The sequence below is a fragment of the Netta rufina genome (genome assembly GCF_964035555.1).
Source record: "Netta rufina genome assembly, chromosome: 2".
In the NCBI taxonomy this organism is placed as follows: domain Eukaryota; kingdom Metazoa; phylum Chordata; class Aves; order Anseriformes; family Anatidae; genus Netta; species Netta rufina.
In genome coordinates this window covers 118,804,463-118,830,271 of record NC_140124.1, presented here as the reverse complement: position 1 = coordinate 118,830,271, position 25,809 = coordinate 118,804,463, and the positions used below count along the sequence as shown (strand labels likewise).

The window sequence follows — 25,809 nt, the reverse complement described above, 5'->3', positions numbered from 1 at the left end:
AACTTGAATAGGAAAGAGCACACATTTTTTAAGGCAAATTAATAAGCAGCTTATGGTGTTTTTCATTAAACTATACCCCAACAGAACCTAAAAATAAAATGTATGTTCTGCAACTGTCAATAATTATGTCTTGTTAAGTTGTTCTCCTCTATAAATTGATCAACATGGCTTTAAACCTGGTTATTCAAAATGGAAAGAACTCCTCCCCCCCAAATCCCCAAATATAGAAAGTGCATGACTTTTTATGTGCCAAAACAAAACAAAAGGCAGCTGAGGTAGTTAGATGTAAAATGTATTTACGAAAAATAACTGAAAACTTAAATCCAGGACATATACAGTAAAAATCCACCCATTTGGAATTAATTTTATATCATGCAACAACTTAAAGCCAGCAGGAGTCTTTATGATTTCTGAACAAAACAAGGAAATGATTTTAGTAATAATAACATAGGAATGAACACGGAATATACTACTGGAATTTGAATTTCAAGTATTTGAGTCTATTTGCATGTGCATTTTTTTTTTTACAGGCTTTTTGTATTGTTAGGAAGTCATTTACTTTTTATCACGCATCACATAAGATCTGGTCTACCTCTGGGACTGCAGCTCCTGAAAGGCAGAAATACATCACGAATGCCTGAAGATGCATCACTGCCTGTGCCCAAAGACAACACCATCTCAGCTTGAGTGAGATGCACCCACTTCTATGCACCCATCCTCCACTGAGGCCACCCGAGAGTCCAGAGAGGCCCAGGAGTCCCATGCCTACGTCTTGTGGGACTGATAGGAGAGACTTTCTGGAGGCATGCCTGGGAGGTTCCTACATGTCTGAATCTGCAGGGGACGTACACAGGTGATAGGGGTCCCCTCTGCCAATGTTCCAGCACATTCTGTGTAAAACCCAGCCCAAGCAGGTGGCAAGGCAGAGCAATGGGGCCACCCAGTTGCACTGTCCCATGCACTACGCTCCCCAAAGAGAAGATCAGCCTGCACCTTGGACCACAGAGTATCTCCCCTTAGACCTCCCCACACTCACCCAGCACTACTGCCTATCAGGAGGCATGGTGGCCTTTTCTTATCTGGCAAGAGAGCTGGTGACCTCCCTCCTGCAGACAGGAGACTCTCTGAGGAAGTGTTGGCTTGAATCTACCCAGGATGAGCAGGGATTTGGACCTGCACCTTGGTCCTGAAGCTCTGGCCAACAGCACAGAGACATCCTTGGCTTTCCCTTCCAACTCCTGCCTGACCACACGAGTGAGGCAGCTTTCTCTATCTAAGTGCAGAGCTTGTCTACAAGCACAAGAGGAGACTGCAGGCTCTGGAAATGAATTTCACAAATAAGCCTATTTCTAGGACATGGGCCAAATTGGAGATGTGTTCTTCTTGTCAGTAGTGACCATGTAATTAATTCTTTCCCTTATCAAATGTGCATTATGCTGGCTTTCCTGCAGCCCACTGTTGGATCCCACTGCTGATCCCTGCAACAACATTGGCACATGCAGTTTGGAATCATGAATTCTGTTCTTGGCACCTGACTTTAAGAAAATCACAGAAGGGAGCATCAAAAACTTAATTTATTTATTTATTTATTTATTTATTTTTATGATAGGCCTGTGAAAACATAGGGTTTGTACTTCTGAATTTTTTTTTTTTTTTTTTATAACTTATGAAAGAGAGAAATGTATCCACACCTTCTTTAATGTTTGTGTTCTATTAAAAAAGGAGATCCCGAAGCTCTTTTTAAAAGTTTTTTTTTCTTTCTTTCTTGATTTTACTTTCTAATCTTCCTGTATTTTGATGATGATTTTCAAAAGCAATGTGTGGCTTTTCCCAACTTCATTTCTGGTGGCCCAAAATGAGGAATCACTAATGTTCAAAGTGTTTGAACCTAAAAACTAAGGTGACAGGGTAAAGCCACTGGTAGTTTCCAATTACCCTTGTACACTCTGCACATAATGGCCTTTAATTTTTCCTGCTTTTGCTACAGAACTAAGTGGAAAAGTAGAGCACTGGAGTGGGAGACTTCATGGGGCAGTGTGGTATTGCAGCTTCCCCCAAAATGCTTACCAGGGGCTCCTGCTCAGTTACTCAATTGTATTTTTTAAGGGGGTGAGAAGAGGGGAGGGAGGGGGATTGTGAGAATCTCAGTTTCTCAGAAAAGACAAGGCTGTATTGTTTTATGTAAACCTAAGCAGAAAAAGGTTAATAGCCTAATTTTGGAGGGGAAAGAAGTATTTTTCATGCCTTCATAAAACCCAAGATGCTGAAAGGCACACATTTGAAACAGCTGTGAAAAAGTTTTTCTTCATGTGAAAACAGTAAAGGCAATCCTTTGTTTTTCCCTCTGCATATCAATCTGTGAAGGATAGAAAACTGCAACTGGCATCTTTGAGGACTGCATTGCACCAGCTAATAAACTTGTTTCTGTTCTTAGCACTAACCTCTAAGGACTAGGCCTCAAGCTTGATGTTTCAGTGTTTTTGTATTTAATTCTTCATCTAATCCTTCACTGCTTTACAACTTTTATTTGCTGGCTTTCCTTTTCACAGTGGCAGGCTACAAACACCACCCACAAGTCTCAGCACTCAAAGGCAGCATCTGCGCCAGGAAGAGGCAGACCCTCTCCCCATCACCAGTTCAGCTGTGTCAGTGGCAGCCAATTGGGAAACTGGAATAAAGGAGGATCTGCCTGTACCTGCCTGACCCTACCCTCTTGTCATTGAGGTGCCTCTGTCCCTGCCTTGTGGGACCCAGCACTGAAGACTGAGATGGGGTTGATCAGGATTCAAATGCTAGATCCATTTTCAGTGGTGTCAGTAGTGAAAGTAGGGCACACAAGTATCGGGAAGGGCTGGCGCAGCAGACTGGTGGGCTGAGCAAGGGGACTCTTGCCTGAGCTTAGCTTAGTATTTTTGCCTCCCCAGCTTGCCACTTTTTCCCCTGCTGCCTGAAAGCCCAATGATTTAGGCTTTAGTGACGCATGACTTTTTCTTGAAATTAAAATGTGAGGCTTGAAGGATACTTTTTTCATAGAAAATATTGAAGTACTATTAACACCTTAATAAGACATTAAGACAATTTAAACAGCTATTTAAATTTATTCTGGAACCCGGCCAGGTGTTCTGGACTCATCCAGTGACTCACAGAATTGGAAGACCTAGAAAAGCTCTAGTATTATTTCCAGTGGACTGTTTTTAATACAAAGCCTGATATTCCCTCCCCAGACATTTTCTTTGACTTAGCCTAATCAGAATTGCATGGACAATGACTGACACTTCACTTGATAGTGGAGTACAAGTGAGCTGTAAAATAGTGACTAAAGAGATTCCTTAAAAATAAATTTCATCTGGATAGGCATTGTGAAATTTAGAAGCAAAATGCACACATGCTTACTCCTGGGGCTTACTGGAGTCCATTAAAGATGAAAGCATCTATTTGCTATGGTAGACCTTCAAGCAAGCCCTTTATGACTATAAACTGTCTATAATCAAGGCAAATCACAGTATAATGAATGCTCCTGTCCGAAGTGCTGGTGTAAGTATGACTTATTGGTGTGTTCACCAGGCAGAATTTCATTATCAGTCCTTTGAGAGTGCCTTTTTTGTTGTCGTTGTTGTCATCACTGTTTTATTTTTATTTATTTTTATTTTTTACTTAGCTGTAGACCATTCAAGAAGGTTTTGTAAGCATAACTGTACAACTGTTACCAAGTCTGAGTCTTTTAGGATCATTTGTGTCACATGAATTTGCTTTGCAAGGCTCACTAGTTTTACTAATGAGGGGTTGATGATCTGAAGAACAAACTTTGAGCTGTGTACCTTAAGAGATGAAAGGTGGAAGCATGCACAAATTAGTTAGCCTTATCTGAGTATACATTTTCATATAATGACTGGAAAATACACTCTTTTTAATTACTACTGGGTTTATTAATAGTTTTTGTAAGAATCCATTTGGAATGTGTTGAGAGGAAAGGCTGTTCCGATGTCAATTAACTAACATTCTCCTCACATAGCATATTCCATAAGAACAATATACAATGAGGAAGAGCAATTAAAGGTTTTTGTTTGCTTCTTTGTTTTTATGTGTGTGTATCAATTTCATTTTTTTTATTTTTTTTTTTTTGAGGGGGTGGAAGGGAGGGGTGTTGCCTTTTTTTTATTATTTATTTATTTATTTATTTATTTTGAAATAAAAGAAGATTGCAGAGAGCTGCACAAAGTGTTGAAGCACAACTGCACCCTGGAAAATTACTGGAAAATGAGCACGTTAAGGAACTTTGTTTATTGCATCTCAGTGGTATCCATGTCCAACGCTTGCAGTGAGAAGATGACTCTCCCATTTGCTAATGCCCTGGGTCAAATCCAGAAGTCAGACTGTGCTTTGCATGGATCTGCAGCATGACAAACAATTGTTAAATTAGCATTTGATTAAAGATGCAGGTAATGAGCATGGGAACAAGAACAGAACCAGCTTCCATTGCTGAGATAACCTTATAGATGGAAAGGCACCTGCAGGAAAATACAGTGATGCTCATTTGTTAGAATAAACATTAGCTTGTTAATAATACACAACTCAAAGAATAGGCAGCAAAATATCTGTCCCACCATGTAGAACAAATTACACAGAGGACAGTTTGTGTCCTTGAGAATCAATGGGAATTGATTTAAAGGAACTGCAGTCCAGTTAAAGAAGAAACACAGTGGATCTGTGCTTGCTAGGAGATCTGTGCCTGCTAATCTAACGGGATCCACAATTAGTGGTTGTTCTGCCAGTTTCTCAGAAACAAGGAATATTCAATTTCAGGTTATTATGGGCATATACCACAGCTTTTGGAATTATGAAGCAAGATGAGTTGAACAACAAAATATGACGGCTATCTGTATTTTTTTCTCCCTGTTTTGCACTGGCTAAAATGAAATCAATATTTGCATAATTAACTTGCTTTTCCTTCTCTAATTATAGAGTTTATCTCAATAGCTAGGTGTTATGCAAATGAATTTTTGTGTTTTGTACTACTAAATGAGAAAAAAAAAAAAGTCTGTTTTATAACCTGAGTGTCATCTTCTCTCAGCAGTGGGGTTTGCATATGACATGCATAAGGACAGGAAGAAAATGGAACAAAGGAAGAAAATCAGAACAATATCTAATACATCTTGCAAACTTGTTTAAGTGCATCTTAGAAGAAATCAGAACTGTTATGACGTGCTACACTTACAGATCATGCATGAAGCTTATGGATGCCTCCACAGTGATTTCTGTTGAGAGTCAGGGTGATACTGTTTCTACTTCTAAACAAGCAAAAAATAATAACTTATAATACAGTTGAAAGTCCTTCAGCAGTGATTTCTGTGATGAGCGGAGTGACAGAATACCTGAGCATGAAGAAATACCATGAGGACTCACCTACTCTAAAGGTTCACAGCTGTTCCCTAACTATAAGGCTTTTACCATGTCATCTACTGGTTTCCATCTTTATTTTTCATCTGCTTTTCACCTTTACAAGTGCACACACACCTCTCTCCCCACCACATATGTGCTCCTGACCTGTACACAAATGAGCATGTGGGGAGTTATTGAGCTAAAGGAAGATGCACTTGCGAATCCACTATTAGCTTATGCATGTACTGCATTAAAAGCTGAGATCATGAAAAAATGCACAAGCACTTGAACAACACTGAGCCTATAATATTCCATACATAGAAAAGCCCATCTTATGAGCCTGTTTTATGTGATATGCTTTTGTGGAAGCCATCTGAGATTTATCCTCTGTAAGGAACAATAAAAAGAAAAATTCTTTGACCTATAAGCTATTATAAAGATCTATGATCTCTACATTTAACAATCATTGACATAACAACCATAAAAAATCCTTGTCTCTCAGGCCTTATTTTGAGACACTTTTTTATCTTATTGCTAATAAACATCTCCTGTCAATAGCAACAGTTATATCTATGAAGTGTCATTCACTGTCTCCCTGTATGTTACAGTTCGTAACATGCCTAGAGCTTTCTTAACCAACATCATTACTAGAGAAAAGAGTAACTGCACCATAAAAAGTGTTTTGGCATTTGATTTTTTTTCCTGTTGAAAGACTCTGCTCCTCCCTTTATTCACGGAAACAACAGGAGCAGCTTTTCCACGGTGTTTCACAAACACCTCTTTAACCCTGACCAGAGGAATCACTTCCTAGCTTTCAAGTCTTTTGATCTCCCTGCTGAGGTTACCAGTGCTTCCACAATAAAAAAGTACATACTGATTAGTCATCGACCAATGTACGCACTTCTGCATCCTCTGCAGACATTAGATTTTTTTTCCCCTTCTGCTTCACATCAAAGTAGCTAAAATCCACCTATATGTTAAAGGCAATGAAGAAAAAAAAAAGTTTCTCCATTCATTCACTTGATTTCTAGTGTCCTAGTGTTCTATGTTTTTTTTTATATTGTCATTTCTCCAGGAGAAACTGTTCCACAAGAGGTATGGTCATTTCAGAAATGAAACTGGTCTGCTCTTGGGCAGAATGACTCTTTGGTTGGTAAGGAAACAGGTGACCAGAAGAGGAGGTGTCGATCCCCACCAACAGTACCTAGAGCTGTCTCAGCCCCAGCAATCCTCCTTAAATACAGCTCCTGGCTCACCCAAGACAAATCAAATGGATGAATGATTCATGATGAACGATTCAGATGAACGATGAGAGCTTGGCTGGGGTGAATGTTGCCTTTCTTGTAGATGCCCCTTTGCAGTGTGGGCACCATGCTGCACACAGCTATCAATGGTTTTCTCCTTCCCCCCAGCTGATTATCGTACACTCATAGGAGCTCGATTACTATATTACAAGTCACAAATTTGCAAGATTAAAAATGTCTGTTGAATTAATTAACTGCAAATCAACCCAAGCAAAGCTTGACAAGTTTCAAGCTGTTCCAATAAAATAAAATAGGAGGAATCAATAGCAGCCACAAATATGTGACCATATGCTGGCACTGCGCAGCTGTAACTGGTGGCAGTTTCCATTTCTGCTGATAAATGAAGGTTTCTCATTGTCTGTGCAGTGCTGTCTGAAGGATAAACCCTGCCCAGAGCATCGTGGCAATCCCATGGATGTCCTCAGTGAGGTATCTCCTCCATATGTCCCAAAGCAGGGATGCCGGAACAATGTTAGGGGTGATTAGTGGCCACTTCTGAACTTGTCTGAGACAGCCACCATGGTTAGTTTTGTATCTGCCTATAAATCAGGTCCTGCGGGAAAGTTATGATCATTTCCAAGTGCTATGCTGAACGAGTGACAGAATACCTGAATGATGTTGGGTGAGGAGCTAAGCTTCCGTACAACCCATACTTTCATGAAGACCAATGAGCTATTTTTGTATTCAGCAAGGGATTTGCGGAATTGGGGCTTTGCACCTTTTTAAAGCTTAAAAAATGTTTATGAGTATCACACAATTGAAAACAAAAGCCTTTGGTTAACTGGCTAGTAATCTTTTCCTCAGCTTTATAAACTGTTAATTCTTATCAAACATTAGTTAAGAAACAATCTGGGATACACAGATAATAATGCAGAATGCATACTGAAAAAAAGCAACATTAATTAGGATTTCAAAAACAGCTCCTGTGTATTCATGGTACAGTTAAACTGACAGAGGTATTGTTATCATTAAATGCATGCATCTGAAATTTATCTTCAGTACATAATCCATGGACTATCAAATCTGTTCTTCTGACAGCATGTACCAAGCAACTGTATATATGATGGCTAACAAACACTCTTTTCAGTGTTTTTAGTCAAATTTCAAGTAAATCATGCTGATTTATTACAGATTAGTTCCTTGATAAATTACTGACATCAATAACACTGATACTCAGTGAAACAAATATAACCAACATTAAATGAAACAAAGGGTTAATCAGTCCCTTTGTCATTTGCCTATGATTTTATTTTTCTCTACTAACTGTGACAAATCCTTATTTATTTGATACAATTCTATTTTTTACTCTGTTCTTTTACCAAAATATTTAAGATGATGAAACATAGCATTAGACCTTTTTCCTCCACAACTTTTCATTAAATTACTGACATAATGCATCTCAAAGTTGTTTCCAATAATGACTGGAATGTGTTTTCTGATAATGTTTTCTGATAAAGCGCTTTTCCTTTTGCACTTATCACCTGATTACCCTTGATGATGGTGCTCCTGATGCTTTTTCTTCAGTTATAGAATTTGAATGAAATATACGATTAAATCCTAATAGAATCTCAGGACTCATTGTCACAACTATACACACAAATATATACATACATACATGAGTATAAACACATGTGTATATATATATTGTGTGTGTGTATAGTGTGTATATATGTAAACACATCCGATACTGTAAATTTGCTCTCAAGTAAGAACCATGATGGTATTATTTTTATTATGGGAAAAGCAAACACTGTAACAAAGAGTACTCTTTACAGCATGCTCCAAGCTGCAGACACTTATCTTACTGCTTGTGTATGTCATACCCTGTGCAATTTGCACACAGCTCCATTCAAACATATTATCCAGAGAAGCCATGTCTACTCCATGTGCTTCCCTAGACTACATACAGCCCATTTGTCCTTTACTCTGCCCAAAGTGAAATTTGTTCTGCAAAAGACATGGGATCACAAGGGGAGTGTACCACGGGCTCGGGAAGCTACAGAGATGGCCACGTGGTGTAGCTCTGGTGCACATATGAGGTCTGCCTGAGCTCCCACAAGAAACCAGGTGAACGTGGCCAGGGTAGCAGACAGTGCATTAAGAGACCTGACTGAAGGCAGCATGTATTGATTCAGGCTTTGTCACAGTGCTAACCATGTTCATACAGCTTTTGGTCAGGTTGGAAGGTGAGCAGAGGGATTTTGCATCTGCCCTGAATTTTTGCTGTAGACATTACTCTGGCTGGACAGGCAATGGCACTGGACGTGTGCAACAACTTCGGAGTCCTCCACACTAAGGGGACTGAATATGTCAAAGCACTGGAAGTATGTCTACATTGCACAGCATAGCCTTTAAGTTTTCCACAAAGAGGGAGAACAGCCTCAGCACAAGAGGGAGTGAGCGTGCCCTTCTCCTCAGTAGCATGCAGCCCTATAGCTTTCCCCTGAGAGACAGTAGATAGAGATATGAATCATTGCTAGCTGAAGAGATAACTGAGCCTGGCTCTTCCCTCAGTCTTTACTTGCCCCAAGCCTACTGCAGGAAGAGCATTTGTGAGTGTTCCTGTGCAAAGCTCCATCCAATAGAACCCCAGAAGACCCCTGCCCTTCAGGTATGACAGGCTCAAAGGACCAGCTCGAAGAATAATACCAACTCAAAGGATCCTGGTGGGCACAGTGGGGAGACAAGAGCTGAGCTGTGAAGACCAAGATCTTTCTAATCAAGGCTGGGAGCCAAATTGTAGATGCCTGAACCTTCCAGATGAGAAAATTCAGGAGCTCTGGTTCTTGCAGTTTAGAAGATCACAGCATTAGCTTGAGGCCACTAATGTGCCTGCGCTGACTCCTGGGTGTATGGCACAGCTATCTGCTCCCCGTGTGCTGTGGCTTCATCCAACCCATGCACGTGGTTTTCCTCTCTGTGGGCTCTTTTGTGCATGAGGTTGGGGAGGAACTGGGGTACTACTTGCCCAAGCACTATGCTACATCTGTGAAGGCTCTTCCAAACATTTGATTAGCAGCTTTTCTATGGTGAGGAAATCACTTGTTGGTGAATTGGATGTGGCCTTGCTTGTAGAAGAACTGATTCCTCATTAGAAAAGCTGCTGGCATGCCTAGGGCTATGGCGTGCCCAGAAGCACAATCGAGAAGCAATTGCTTCCAAAGCTATATGAAATACAAGGCTAAAATCTACAGATACAAATATGTTTGTATCCATAGCAGTCATATCTTTGTTTGTACAGAATGTAGAGTGTAGTTACATTGTCAAATCCATTGCATTTCTAAGTTTATCCCAACTATTCCTGGAAATGAGAGTTTTGGTTAGGTTTTATTTTTTTGGTTGTTTTTATCTTACAGCGCCCTGCATGTAGAGGTTTAAATTTGATCTTAATCTTGGCTGGCCACTCATCTCACAATTTCTTGCAAATATTTATCAATTCATACAGCACCTATAACTCCACAGAAATTATACACAAGCTCCCCTCTTACATCTGTAACATATGCAAATCACCCCCTAAATGTGCTGAAGAGGGCTTTTTTTCCCTGCATTTTGCATATCTGTCCTCGTTGCTCCAGGATTCAGAGTAGGCACATGGCTTACTAACGAGTATATATGACTTTCTGCATAAGAATTAGATGCTATGCATTCAGAACAAAATGTAAGTACAGGAGCCAAGCTTATGTATTTAGGAAAAATTCCTTTTAATGAAGGTGCTGGTCAGCAGTTGGTTTGTATAAGGATCATTGGAAACAGCTGTGGTTTCATAGACATTTCTTAGTGTCCTTAAAAGATCACAAAATGACAACTCAGTCAAAATGGATATATTCGTAAATGTTTGAACTAAGGAGGAAAAAAAGAAGAAATGTTTTGATTCATGCTGCGGTAGCACTGCTTAGTGTACGTGCAATTATTCACTTGCATTTTTTTCTCATGTTCATACCAGAGTAAAAGTGAAGAAATCCCACCAAACACCTGCAGTGAGGTAAGTATGGTAAAACAGGTTTACAAACGATCCCAGTGGACTGCTCACATGCTAAAAAAGTTTTGCAAGTGATCTGCAAATCAACGACACTATTCCCCTAACCTTGCATGAGCAAGACCTTGTGAGGTCATCTCCATCTCTCCCGTAATGAAGTCTGCTCATACCAGATGTGAGAAATCAGCTTCGATGCAGATCACTCAGCAATCTGAAGCCAAGTGGAAATGATGACTGTATTTCAAAAAATCACTACGTGTGAATTGCAGTAATCTGTTGCTTTTTTTTTTTTTTTTTTTTTTTTTAATTCCCAGACTTAAAAGAATCTGTTCTCATTTTGAGCTTTATCTGTTTTATCAGAATAAAGAGGAATGGATTCAATGCTGTAAAGAAAAGACCTAGCTCTATAAACAATCAAGGGAGGGTTTCATAACATAATGTCTCTGGTATATAAATGGCTGCTTGCCACTTACTCCATTTGGCTTTCTGCTGAGAGCACGGGCTTCATGCAAGCTAGTCTAATTGCTACAATTAGCAAAATTAAATGGCTTATTGTGTATTTAGACAATTCTTCCCACATTCTGCATTGTTACACTGCAGAATTAGTAATTACAGTGTTGAGCTTGTAAATTCATGGACACGTGTTGTGATTATTTTCATCACGCAACCCTTGTAGGGCCTCAACCTAACTAAGCTTGTTTAGCAAGGATGCACAAATGCAATTTACTCTGCTTCCCACCATGCACAGGAGCAAGAGAGGCAGCAGTAGGACCTCAGCAACCTGCTGGGGTCTTTTCCTTGGCATTGCGCAGGCAGTGCAGGGGGTGCAGAGTTAAATCACATCATCTCAGTCACTCTGGATTACACGACTTCAGGGGCTGAGCAGAAAAGGGACAGTGGCTTTGGGAGCTGAATCACTGGCAGAGCCAACTAAAACTCAGTACAGTGCCATTTTTAAGGCTTCTAGGGAGTTGTATATTCAAGTCACAAATACTTCAAATTTTGTAATGTACTGTTCTAAAAATACAACAGGCTAGTTGTGAACATTTGCAGGCCAATAAAAAGTGAATGAATATGTTGTTTTTTAGAGCGATTGGGAGTCCCTTTCCAAAAATAGCAGCAATTTCACTTTGAACACCACTCATGAATTGCTCTTTTGGAAATATAACGGTACATTGGTGAGACTATCATATATTAAAAAAAACAGGGTTTAACAGTTCATATATTAAAAATCGCAGCTCCAAAACATTTTTAATTTTCCTCCTCTGCTTAGAACTTTACAAAATCAGGCAGCTGAGGCCTAACATTTAATTTTGGAAGGAAAAAGGAAAATTTTCTGTAATCCCAGTGCTATAGAAATTAATTAATAGAAAATTTGTTGATTTGCCAATGACAATAGCATTTATATGCCATCAAGCCCGAATAACCCAAGCACAAAAACACTGTTCTAGCGCAAGAAGCATATTTTAACTGACATAAACAAAAGTGGAAATGAGTTTGTTTTTTTTTTCATTATTAAAACTGCATTAAAAAAAAGTATTGCACATATTTTCAAATAACTCTTTAAAAAAGATTATCTTAATATAGAACAAATAACACTTATTTTAAAATAAGACAAAAAGTTTTCTTACATTTTCTTGTATGTTTTCTGAATGGACATGGGTATACATTATGTCTCCTTTACCTAATTAGAGTAGTAACTATTACTTAAATTGCCTTTTTTTTTTTTTTTTTTTTTAATTTTTAGCATAAAAATCCACAGCTCTCAAAATTTTAGGACCAAGCCTTTAATCATATAAGTTACCTTCAGATTTGCTGGCAATTTGTTTTGGTTCATTAGGACAATACTTACTTAGGACATTTGCTTCTAATAAAGAGATGTGATTGCTTTTATTTACCAGAATGTAATTATGAACTTTTTTATTTTCCTGTTAATCTGTAATGGAGTTTAAAAGACCTGATTTCTTTTTTTCATTATTTCAAAAAGAGAAGTTAATTTTTATTTTATTTTTTGCTATTGCTGTCTTAATTAAACTTTATTGATAGACCTTAAAATTGTCTGTGTTAAAAAGAATAGTGCATATTGATTATTAACTGTCCCTAAGGCCATCATAGGATTCCAGTGTGGACTATGTTTAATCTTGACAAGCTCTATAAAAATTCTTACAGCCTTTAAGGTGACTGTTCACAGCAAAGCAAATTAGGAAACTGTCCACATAGTCATCTGAGCATTAAGATTACAATGGCCATCCTGTTCTCAGCACAAGTATCACTGGCATTACAAACATAACAGAGCAAGATTTTGGAGAACAGATTTTGACTTGGTATAAAATGACTTCTACCCCTTGCAGACTGCATACAGAAGACAAGCGGTGTATGTGTACTGCCACTGCAAATATGTACTGCCACATGTGGCACCGTGCACTCAGAACCTGCAGTAGTTTGCTTGAGATAAATTTACAAGCATTACTAAAAAAAATAAAAAAATATAAAATTATGGGAGGGTAAGGAAAGTAAATGGTAGATATTAACAAACAAATGAACCAATAATGCCTCTGTGTCCTTCCTTCCAAAACCAAATGAGAGAAAATCAAACAAAAACACCCCAAACTTTCAGAAACCATGCAGTGCAAGCACTGTTCCAGACTGTAACCCTTTAAATTCGTCATTAAGCAATGTTTCTTCAATTCTGTCAGCCCCAGCCAAAGGGCTTACAGCTCCAAGGAACAGTGAGAGAGGATGAGAAAGACATCAGAAGAGGACAAGGCTTGCTGGTAGCTGTGATGTTGCCCCTCTCCCCAGGAGGTGCCAGAGGGACACAAGAGCCCATGTGGAGTGAGAGCACTGCCCATGGTGCCTCACTTATGCTAGCATTTCTAATTACTAAAGAAGTAGCAAACACATAGAATGGTTTCCCAAAGAAACCCTCATGTCTTGGGTTACAAAGCCTACAATTTGCCTTGTTTGCAAACGAAAATGACATTTTCTTTGTGCGACCCAGCATTGGATTCAGGAGTGAAGGTTCTACTGAATTTATCTGGACAAAGGGTTTGCTCCCCATATCGTTTTTTAGCAATCCTTGCAGTGGTATATATATATATTTTGACAAAACATGAGAGCTTTTCTCTGTACAATCAAACATAACTGCATGGTGAGAAGGGCAATCACTTTGTACAAAACTTTGGGTTTGAACTATCAAATAATTATTTTATTTAAAAATGATTATAGAGGCAGCTGGCCACTGCTTAATTCGAAAATACCTAAGAAACCCTTCAAAGATGGGTGTTTTCTGATCTGCACAAAGTTCCTTTAGGCTTGCAGGTTCCTGCACTTCTACAGATGTTTTGTTTTGAGGAACTCGCCCCAGCAAAGATCAACAGATATTGAACATTTCACTAATAAAAAAAGTCAACATTAAAAATGGCTAATTGAACGCATACAAATAAACAAAGGTGTGTAACCTCTGCTCTTTCATAGTACAAATATTAATAACAGGAAAGACTGAAATTTACCCAGCAGCATATACAGCAGTGACTACACTGAATATACCTGACAGTGAAGATTAAAACACCAATCATCAGGTCTTCTCCATCCTGACAATGCCATTTAAAACAGTAACTCTTCAGTTCTGCTTCGCTTTCCTAAAACGGATGGAAATAGTTATAGCAAATTGTTTCTTATGGAATTGCTTGGTGTCTTTACAAGCCACTTTCATTAGAAGCAGGATCCACAGTTTATGGAGTTTTCTAAAAGTACCCATGTAGGCTTTCATATGGCATTACACTGCAAAACAAATCCATAATGTGAAAAACAGGTTTGTATCAACCTGCAGAAGCTAGTTGATAAAATTCATGGACCAATTCTTAAAATCTAAGCTATAAAGAGAATGAAATGTATTAAAAGATTTGAGGTTTATAAAAAGTAACCTTTTTATATCATATTTTTACTTTACAAAAATATTGAAATAATTCATGAGTTTTTCACTCTGCACCAGCTTTAAAAAAAATACTATCAAATTTTGACTTGCACCTTTAATGCATCTGAAAGCACCATCAGGGGATACTTTTAACATAAAGAAGGATACCATTGACTAGATTTAGGGAGGTATTTAAAACCCAAAAGCTTGCAGCAAAAGCACTCTATTACAAGAGATTCAATGTAATTTTTAGACATATCTGGAAACAAGTCTTGAACAGGCAGAAGAGGGTCTTCCACATAGCTTGGTTATATTATACTTCACTGAATATACTTACTAACAGGTGGCTGAAAGCCTTTAAAAGACATCACTTTCACCTTGGATGGGAATAAACAGAGCTGTCTCTACACGTTGAGAACTGGATCTCTCCTTCCTGCTTCTTGGTCTCGTAGGGCTCGTGCCAGTTGTTATCTGTCCCTCAGGCAATATCAGTCTTGCAGTTATACAATGTTTGGCACTAGAAGGGTATGGCATGTCACAGTCTTTTGTCACCCCTGCATACATTCACACACTGAATCATGCATTCACAGTCTCGAAACAGAAAGAAGTTTCAGTGTGTTCATCTCCTTGTAGTTTCTTCTGAAATCTCTGAATGGGGTCCTCCAAAAAGTTTAGAATATGAAAACTATACTTCCCTGTTCTTTTACATATATATATATATTTTTTTTGCAGATTGAACACTGAATCATGATTATCATTTAATTTACATCACTACGTGCTAGAGCTCCTTATTTCTCCTGAAAACCATAAGTGAGCTGCATAGGATTTCTGTTGAAAGCAACATAAAGAACTTAAATTGCAGTTAAAAAGACTTTGAAATTCCACAGAAAACAAAAAGTTCTGGTGGTGTCAATGTTTATGAGCTAATTGATCAGAATTTAGTTTATTTTCCATTTATAACCTTACAAAGAAGATGATGTATCTTTTTAATTAATAACTATTTTGCAAACCTATTCTAACCTGAATGGTCTATTTATGGGATGTTGAAGACTATTATGCTCCTATTTTTTTTTCCCCAGAAACCAGTTTTAATAACAGCAACATTGCGTGCTACAGTTTTGTTATTTTTGAAAAGTTTTTGTTTGTTTGTTTGTTTTTGCCATTGATTATGCAAATATCAATCATTCATTTCTAAAGTAAAATGCACTACTGGCTAAAGTTGAAAGCTCTGGTCTGAGCCTCCCTATTGGTTTGCCTGTAAGTACTGTGCAGTCAGAGTTTCATAGCAGCAATGACTCATGGGTGAGTTTTCCCAGATGGAGTAACTGATCTCTATGTGTGGGTGAGTGTTTTTTGTTTGTTTGTTTGTTTTTTGAGGCTTTCAGGTGATGCTGCTGTACCAGTGTCCTGCAGACAGACTGCACACAGTGGATCAAATGATAATCATGATGGTAGCCAGACTAAGAACACTACAGCTTGCTGCTCTACTTGTTGTATGCGGTTTAGGTAATCCTACAGTCCTACCGTCAACCCTTAACTGGGACTGTAACACCGGAGCTTCTTCAAGCTGTGTGTTTGTTTCGTTTATAATGTGGTTTCATATTCCAAGCGCTCCTGGATGAGGGCATCATCTTTATACTGTAGCCGTGGAGGAGCAGGGGAACATTCAAATGCTAAGATTGCCTTCCTCAGGCTTCTGTCCAACACGTGTCTCTCCCAGGCTGGGTACCTGTTCCTGAACAGGTCGATTTTAATGACTGACTCCTCAATCCTTGGTGGCCGGGATGAAGGTGTGGACGGTGCAGTAGGTCTCACCTGAAACACAGGCACACACCCATCCCGCTCCGCAAATTTTTGATCCCGCTCGCTTGTGACACTCCGGTTGTTGGAGATGGACCGGAGAGTGTTTGTTGCCACTTCTGTGGGTAGGGTGAAGGCAGCTGCAGGGTCCTCACAAGCACAGCTTGGCGACTGCCCAAACCTTGGTCCGTTGGGATGAAAGAAGGCATAGTACATTAGCATAAAAACAATGCCTGTTAAAAAGCTGCTGAACACTACGCACAGTGCTGGTATGGCAAATGCATCAGAGATTGGTGGAGCCTTGTACAGATACCAGAGAGCACTCAAGGCGGTGTTTTCCAAAAGGATCACAAAATAGTAAATGAAAAGCCTACAGCGTGTCCTTCCTTCCTTGACATTGAACCAGCTGAAGATATAGATTATCCCAACAACCATGTCAAAAACTATCTCCTCCCATTTGGTGATGCAAAACTCTGTCTCGCAGTGGACAATCCAGAAGGTCATGATGCACCAGTGGAGCACGATGAAGATCCCAAAGTACAGCTGGAAAACTGAGGCAAACAGAGCAAAAGTAATGACCCTTGCTGCAATGGTGAAGAAATGCCAGCAAAACTGGATTATAACAGCCATATAACTGATGGGTTTCTTGTCATCACGGGAGTCACGGAGAGCCTTTTGGTACGAAGCCAAAGCCCAAGCCAGGGATACAAGAGATGCTGCAGCAGTAAGACCTAGGAGGAAACAGGAGATGCAGTTAAGGCATAATGAGTATGTCAGCACTTGGTTGAAACCAGTGACATCCTTGTGGGTTTAAATGCACTCTTTGCTACTCAGGTTGTAAAATCTCTTCCTTCTCCTTTAACTCAGCCAGGAATGAGAAGTTGACCTCTATTACTGAGGTTTCATTGCCCTTACAAGCATACTGGCATGTTAGATACACACGAACATGAGTGGCTAGCAAACTATACTCTGAAATGCTTCTTTGGCAATTTTATGTTTGAAACAAATTCATTAATTCACAATTTTGAGCAAGTCAGAAATGGGTAACTGTCAACTGTGCAATTTAACAGAATCTGCTATTGTTATTGTTTTAAAGAATATGATTTTCCTGATTTTGGTAAGTCATTAAAGAAGTACCATATAAAGCAACCAAGACTTTCTAACTATTAATCATTAATTACTTTTTAATTGCAATCCTGTATGCAGTATACTAAATCAATAAAAATGTAAGCACATATCTAAATCTTTGAATTAAAGTAATGTAACTCCTGTTATATCAAAGTTTAATTACCTTACTTTTTTTAAGAGAAAAAAAAAATGCCTATTTTGATATTTTCACCACATTTTAACAAAATTTTAGTAAGTAGAGAATGTCAACATTTCATTTTCATACAATTGGAGGTTAAATTAATTTTAGAAATATTGGAATTTTCTACTGAATTAAAATTCTGAGTACAGATTTAATTAGTAAAGAGTTATGAATTAATGTTCATATAGCCCTGGTATATCCCATATATCACAGAATTACCTATTTATAAGGCCCTGGATTATAATGTTTCTGAAATGCCTATCAAATATTTTTTATAAAAAGTATCCAATACAAAAATATTCCTCATGAGATTTTCAATCTTTTTTTTTGTAATGACTTCTATTCACTTGAAAATACAAAAATAGTGAAAATAGTGAAAAAAAAAATAATAAAAGGTTGGTTTGCAATTGAATCTAATTTTTAAACTAATCTGTTACTTATATTCAGAAGTGACAATTCCAAAGCCAAAAATACACCTTACATTTCTATTTAAGTGGGGATATAGTTCTGAAAAATTATTCAAATGCTTAGCACATACAGCATTCTATTGAAAGGAATAATTCTTCTTTACTAGATTATTAATTTTTATTTACTTAGGACCTGTATGAATGCTTTGGATGGAAAGCAGAATTCAATCAAAATGCAGAAACTCAGCCTTTGAAATGTATTTATTATTCAAATAAAATTTTGATGAATATGCTGTATATAAAGGAAAAATGTATCAAAAAATGTTTTTTTATACTTAAAACTGGTTTATTAACAGAGCAAATTTTATACACAGTTAATCAATGAATTCATAGTCCATAAAAGATAATGATATGTCAGCTTACTTGATTTCTAAATAGTTCCTTAACTTCAGGCTAATTAGTGAAGTAAATAAAACTGAAATGAAGAAAACATTTCTTTTGTCTGCTGTTAAAAGCTGTTTAATCATTTCAACAACCTTTGGATGTGGATGCATAGCAGTTGTCTTCCCTCTCCAATAGCTTTATTTAGTTACTAACTATCAAGAATATATTACTTAAATATTATAAATTTAATGCATATTTTATAAATAAATAGTAAATCTAAACCTACATAAGTATTACCCTTCTGAAAAAAAAATAAAAAAGACCAGAAAAATATAGGTTATGGAAATGATGGAAAAATTCTGAAGGAAAAAAAAAAAGTTTATTTATTTAAGCAATCCACCTGGTTTAACCTAGTAAGATTTTGCTCAGTAAGTAGTACACAGGGGTTCATTGCTTTCAGGAGGGATTGTTTTTGCCAATGTTTCTCCCTCAGTCACTGGCAGGGCGCTAATTATGTTGTGAGCTCCTATGAATCCATGAATTTATAAAGCCTTTTTAAAAAAATAAGATCAAAAAAAAAAGTAAGCAGTACTACAAAACAAGCTTAGGATTCCATAAAACATCATCATTTGTCTTCCTACATAGATGTCTATATGTCAAAACACTAACATTACTTCTGGAATCCTCCTTCACACCAAGAATAAGCAATCAACAAGCAAGACAGGAAGGAGACATAGTATAAATTGTATTTTCATTTCTGATGTGTACATTTGCTTTTCATGCTGGGCTGCCTTTCAGTGACCATTATCTCTGGAGGCAACATTAACACCTGAAAATGTAGATTCTCGTGTTCCTGTAGGAATACTTTAAGTATTTCTGAAAATAAAACACAATTAATTTCCCTTATGAAATGAAAAGTTTGGAAAAGTAGATAAATAGGATAAAGGATAAGAGAATCTTGCAATACCATTGAACCAGTCTGAGCAAGAGCTCAAAAATAGCATTATCAGCATAGAAAATAATAATATGAGAGAAATCCATACATTTTCTTTGCAAATCTAACTGTAATGACCTCACATGCTCCCCCAGAGGTTTCTACAGATATCATCAGTTTTGCATTAGGAGGTGTAAAATCATTCATTAATGTGCACAGAATGTTCCAGATAAAATGTTAAAATTCATAGGAATTTCCAATGTTCTAATGCTAATTAATTCACAGTCATTTTCTGTGACAGAAAAAAGCAAGTACAATAGCAAGGTAAGTCAGTTATTTAAATAGTCATTAATAGGGAAACATCCTTGGCTTTTACAGAACAAACTCAGGGATACTGACAATACAAGAGGGAAATGGTGACAAGAGAATGCACAAAATTAAAGAAACACAGCTCAAAGTATTATGTATCTACTCTTGCACTATTGTGTTAATGGTGTTAGAGATATAGAGTTAAGATAAGACTAAATGCTTCATGGGCACCATCCATTTTTCTTTATTGATGAGACCAAGTACTAAATAATTATTATTTTTTTAATAATATTAATAATAGGAACTATAATTTTAAAGTGAGGTAAATGGCAGTTTGCTATTAAAGAAGTTTCGTAATATAAACAATTCACTGGGAATGGTTAGCAAAACTGAATTATTGTGGAACTGAATGGATAATGAATGATTTAGAACCTACAAATGCTTTTTTTTTTTTGAGCATGTGCTCATAGAAATCTCCCTATTTCAAAATAATTACTATAAAAACAAATGTTTAAAGGCACTAAAATGGCATCAGGAAAAAAAGGACAGGATTTTCAATAGTCAGAAGGGAAGACAAATAATTTGTGACAAAGAAGGTGGTTTATCTTCAACAGTTGGGAAGGCTTAGTTGCCATTCAGAAATGAGAAGATGACTGGAGCCAGCTTTGTGGAGTCTAAGCTCATAAAGAACAAGCATGGGTTTTCCTTTCAGGCTCGGCACTGACTCTTCAGGCACCAGCGCAGCTTTCTGGTGTATTTCACAGTCTCATATTTCAGTCTTATATTAAGGGTCTTGATCTTGGAAATCAAGATTAACTAGCCATTCTAAGTGAAAATATACTCAAAAAGTATATATACTTTTTATACTTTTTTATTTTATTTTTTTTATTTATACTTTTTTTATATATACAAAAAGTATATATACTTTTTTTTTAGCCATTCTAAGTGAAAATATACTCAAAAAGTATAATGCTCAACCATTACAGACTATTAAAAGTCCAGGAAAGCACAAATTCCTAAACTGCCCTTGCGAAACATGAACATATGATCCTGTTTCTTCCTTTCTGAAGAACCTTTAATTTGTTTCCACAGGATGTGAGAACTCTTTAGTTCTGCCCTGAAGAGGAAACTGTCTTTGAACAGGAAAAAGATTACTTCAAATACTACATGAGGCAAGTGGTGCTTTTCTTTGTTTCTAAAATGTACACTTGAAAAAATCTGAATAGCAGCTTGACAATTGTGAACGTACTTATCTATTGCAAGCCTTTGTAGTTTAGCCTACACACAACAGTCTAAATAGTGAAAATAGCCAGTAAAACATCGCATTAGCACAACTTTCTGTTAAGAACCAATTAGAATATGTTCTGAGTAAAAAAGGCAATTTAATATATTTTTTTTTCTTTTTTTTTTTTTTTTTTTTCCTGTTAACAGTTTAGCATTACTTAATTATATTAACTGTATAAAGAAATGACAACTTCATAATCATAAATGACTTTCAGATGTCCTTGAGGTAGTGCATTTCCTATTTGGAAACACAGAGCAGAGTTGCCTTAATTGAACAATAACGTCTTTCCCTGGAAATAAGTAATTTCTCCATATGAGAGATGTTCTTTCATTTTGAGAGTGTGGCATGTATGTATTAGTACTGTAAATATAATTCATAATAAGCAACAACAAACTACAGCTCATTAAAGACAAGATAAAAGCCACTAACATGATTTTCACAAGTGAAAGCAAACAAAGGGAAAAGAGAATGTATACAGAGCTGGATACATTTACAAATGTGATATTATTTCAGGGAAACAAACTCAGATAGCTACAGGAGTGCTAATGAAGTTCTCCTCAGTGGTATTTGTGAGAAATCTGACTGAAATGTTTTGTTCGAGAGTAATCCAAATAGAATTGCTCACAACAGATAGGGCTTTCCATACTACATCTCTGCTTGACAATCACAACTTAATTGCATCCTGCTGACACCTCTGCCTTTGCATTATAGTTCTTCCAAACATGTAAGATTTATTTAACTTTGAGGAAAGCAATTCGATATCTAAGCAGCATATACAATTTACTGGTTTGTATTTTCCTTCTGCTCCAACAATATAATCTTTTGACTTGAGTACATATGAAAAAATCTGTCTCATTCTTATGTCAATTTTATCTTATTCCTGATTTGTATTTGAGTGCATTTGAAAGCTAACTCAGATTCACAAACTACTTTTAATCTAATCACATTAGTCTGTAAAGCCTCTATATAATAAGCAGACAATACCTCAGGTCAGCTGAAAACACAAGTTAATGAATTGATTAGAGAAAGTGCTCCTTGACGTAAAACCTAATTTCAGAAATCTAACGCTTGCCAATGCTTCTCTCTCTGCTTCATCCTCCTTTTTAAACTTGTACTCATCTTGCCATTTCCAGGAGTAAATTCATGCTAAAAGCAGGAATAACAAGCACAGCAGGACATCTGGGAATGAAAACTTTGCCTGAGATCTGGAACTATGAAATATTTTTAAAGGAAACCTATTTTTATGAGCCTCCTACCCGGTTGGAGAAGTGACAATATATGCAACCAAGCTTCCAGGTGCTTCGCTGAAACAAAGCCAAGAATCTCTAACACTTATAGTTCGCCTTCAGGCCCTAATCCTGTAGGAAACAGTATATCACAACTACTCCCTTCCAGCTTCAGAAAATGATTTGCTATATTTACACAGCCTTTACCAGGCTGTTCTGTGAGTACTTGTGGTGGCCTTGCAGACAGCCCAACAATAGTCTATGGGTTTCTGTACTAGTTCTTTTATTCCCGTGCACTAGCACAGCAAGGTACAACACGGTATATATACTGTACAGCCACACGTGGTTTAGTAGACAGGTCACTTTGCATGCTCCAGGGACAGTTTTTGGCCACGTCTGGGACTGTGTGTCCAAGTTCTCAGTGTGTGTTTCATTCTTATGGATCTCATTCTCTGACCAAGACTGTGAGATGAAACCTACAGATGAAACTACTATTATCTGAAGGGATAACTATTCAAACTCTTGCCCTCACCTGGGTTATTTTTTCCCTTGGTGACTGAAGGTGTGGGCTGCTGCGGTAAGATATAGAACTGTCTTGAAATATCCATACTGGAATCCATCCTCACAGCCTCAAGAGACTGTGCTGTGGACTAACTAAAGACAGTTGCTGTAAATCAGCACCACCTGTTTCCAGACAGCTTTTCTGTAGCAGACGAGGCTTCATGGCTAGGAATGTTTCACATGCAAGGAGCCTTGCTGACACAGTCTTTGCCAGCACATGCCACTAGCTTAATACCTGCAGCCAGGTCTAACCCCCTAAATATGCAGGAGGACAGTGGGGCTTTGTTGGCCTTGTTGTCATGAACAGGTTCCAGGGCTATTCGGCATAAGCAAGCTGTTAACACTAGCAAGTTAGTCTTATATTAGCTGTCTTTGCTTACAGTCTTTCTGTGTAATTGAAGCAAAATGCTTGAGGTCAGAAAAGGATATATTTTTTTCCTTACTTGCCACTGATTGTGCCCAGATAGAAGAGGCACCTTATTGAAATACTCCATTTCTGTAGTTTTGTTTGGACCATTCCTGCTGCATACTGGGGTGGGGTAATGCAGCATGGGGGATGACAGGAACACTTCCCCATTGAGATGTAAATGGGATTTATGCTTCATATTACTTCTCTTAGCATGTTCAGTAAAGCTTAGAGAACGTGTTAGCATATATAAGAATAGCATCTCCCATGCAGCTGCTTTCTACAGATACTTCCTGATGAGACAACTTCCAGCTCTTTCTTTAATTTAACTCTCCAAAGCAACTCATCTTTACCCTGGAAGCCTAGGAAACATTATATGCACTAAATCAGTTACAGTCAATCTTACTCATTTAACAGACTCCTAATCTTTTTCCAGTGCTGGTTCAGATTCAGTGTGCAAGACCAAGGTCACCTGCCAAAAGGTTGGCTTATCGCACATGCCTTTACCAGAACCTTGGGGTCTGTACCGGACACCTGCCTAATGGTTTGGCTCTGGCTGCACTCAAGGTCATGTTCGCCTTAGCAAATCTAACTGTTAGATGTACTGTTGAGATACTTCTGCTGATCAGTAATACTGATCACAACTTTAAACAGGTCCAAAGGTATACCTGAATGGTGATCACAATTTCATTTCAGGTTAATATGAACATATCTTCCTTTGCCTCTCCCCCATTCCAAACTACATGAATTTTGTTGCTATTATCTCAGAAGTTATTTTGGAAACTGAATAAATGAAATGAATAAAATCTACTATAGATAAAAAATAATAAAAACCCAACAACTCAACTTAGTCTGCAGGGACCACAGGGACTATTAAAGCTGAATCTTTCTTGTATTTTGGGGGGACTTTTCTTCACAGGCAGCTAATGATAAATGGTTTTGGGGCACAGCAACTAAAAGCTCTGATACCACCTCATCAGTCTGTAAACATAATTGACACACTGCTGGAATATGCTAACAAATGCCAGTTACCAGGTGACTGAACATGCTGGGTGATCTCTCTCACAAATGTTTTCCTAATATTTATTAGTTTCTTGCTCTCCTAAAGCCTTATAAGTTAAAATTTAGGAGTCCTTATTAGCCAGTAATCAAGTCCAGTCCTTCACAGGCAGTGACAACTGTTGGGTACTCAAGTATGTCACGCAGTCTGCACACTGCCAGGCTTGGCAAGACAGCTTGAAATAATTTGGCGTGTTGGTAAGCTAAACTTAGATTTCTGTACTCTCACAGCTAGACTCCTTCTTGCCTGTTAGGTAATTTGGAGTCTTTATATTCCAGTGAAGTATGTGCAGCATAAACATACCCACTGACTTCAGGCTCATTTCCATGATTAGCACATTTCTTCTGAGGCAAAAAGTGCTTTTGACATCTTGAAGCTGCTGCAAGGAGGTTATAGAAATCAAGGGATTATCTGGAGGGTGCAGCAACCCTGAGCAGAGCAGAGCCCCTGCCACTACCTCTTGAAGAGAAACAACATCATGACAGCTTATTGCTATGCTAAAGATATGGCACCATCTACGGGAGAAGGGTCCATCTGCACTGCTTGGTTCTGTAAGCTGCACAGCTGGACACCTCCCATAAAGTCAAGGGCAGAAACAGTAACAACTCTCCCTGCTACCTAACAGGGGAAAGATAAAATGGTGTACTCCAGTAGACACATAAAACATTCCGTTAAAACATATCAGATTTTATGGATATTTTCATATTCCTAAAGAAAATCTAAATTAAAGAAAGAAAGTAGTGCTGAGTCTACAACAGAACATGAACAGGGAGAAAAGTACCATTAGCATTTTATGCTTTCTTTTGCAAAGTCACTGTGGTACATTTTCTCTAGGTTCATATGCAGGTTTTTCTAGCTCACAGCCAGACCCTGGAGGCTGCTCACTCTACGTGTGGACTGAACCCATACATCTAAAGTTGTCAGGAAAGTAAAACTTCAAAATAATAATTCTCAAAGCAACAATTAAAAAAGATATAACAAACAACTATACACAATTTTGAAGGAAATCGGTTAAAGTGAAAATGTGGTGATACTAAAAATAGTATTTGTTTCCTTCCCAATCAATCCTACAGAAAACTATTTTCCAAAGTACTGTGAGTTTTTTGCAAGCGGGGGAAGAGGTTGCAGGGGTGACCTCAATGAGAAGGCACCAGAAGCTGTCCCGTGCCAGACACAGCCAGTTCTAGCCAGCTTCAACACAGCCACTGCAGGACACAGCTGAGCCCATCAGCCAAGCTGGTAGTGCCTCTGTGGAAACATTTAAGAAAGGGTAAAATTGCCAGATAGGCAGAGGAGGAAAAAAAAAAAAAAAAAAAAAAAGAAAGAAAAAAAAAAGAGAATGGAAACAACAGTCTGAATATCATGGTTCGAGAAGAAGGAGAGCAGTAGTGTGAGCTCACACTGCAGCCTCTGGAGTACCCCGCACCACAGCAGCTGAGTACGTCCTGAAGGACACTGCAGCCTGTGGAGGACAAACTGCAGGAGCTTTTTCTGAAGGAAATAATGAGGGGCACCCATGCTGGAGCAGAGGAAAAGTGTGAGGAGGAAGGAGC

General features: G+C 37.9%; 1 protein-coding gene across 1 annotated transcript in view; it reads right to left on the bottom strand.

The window, feature by feature from the left end:
- Positions 1 to 16,159: 16,159 nt before the first annotated feature.
- XKR4 (XK related 4) overlaps positions 16,160 to 25,809 on the bottom strand; it is a gene marked incomplete at both ends in the record, with an annotated part of 219,766 nt that continues 210,116 nt past the window's right edge. The window contains one exon of the mRNA XM_084306946.1: positions 16,160 to 17,106. Within this exon, the coding sequence (XP_084163072.1) occupies positions 16,160 to 17,106 (947 nt within the window). The remainder of the gene's footprint in view (positions 17,107 to 25,809) is intronic.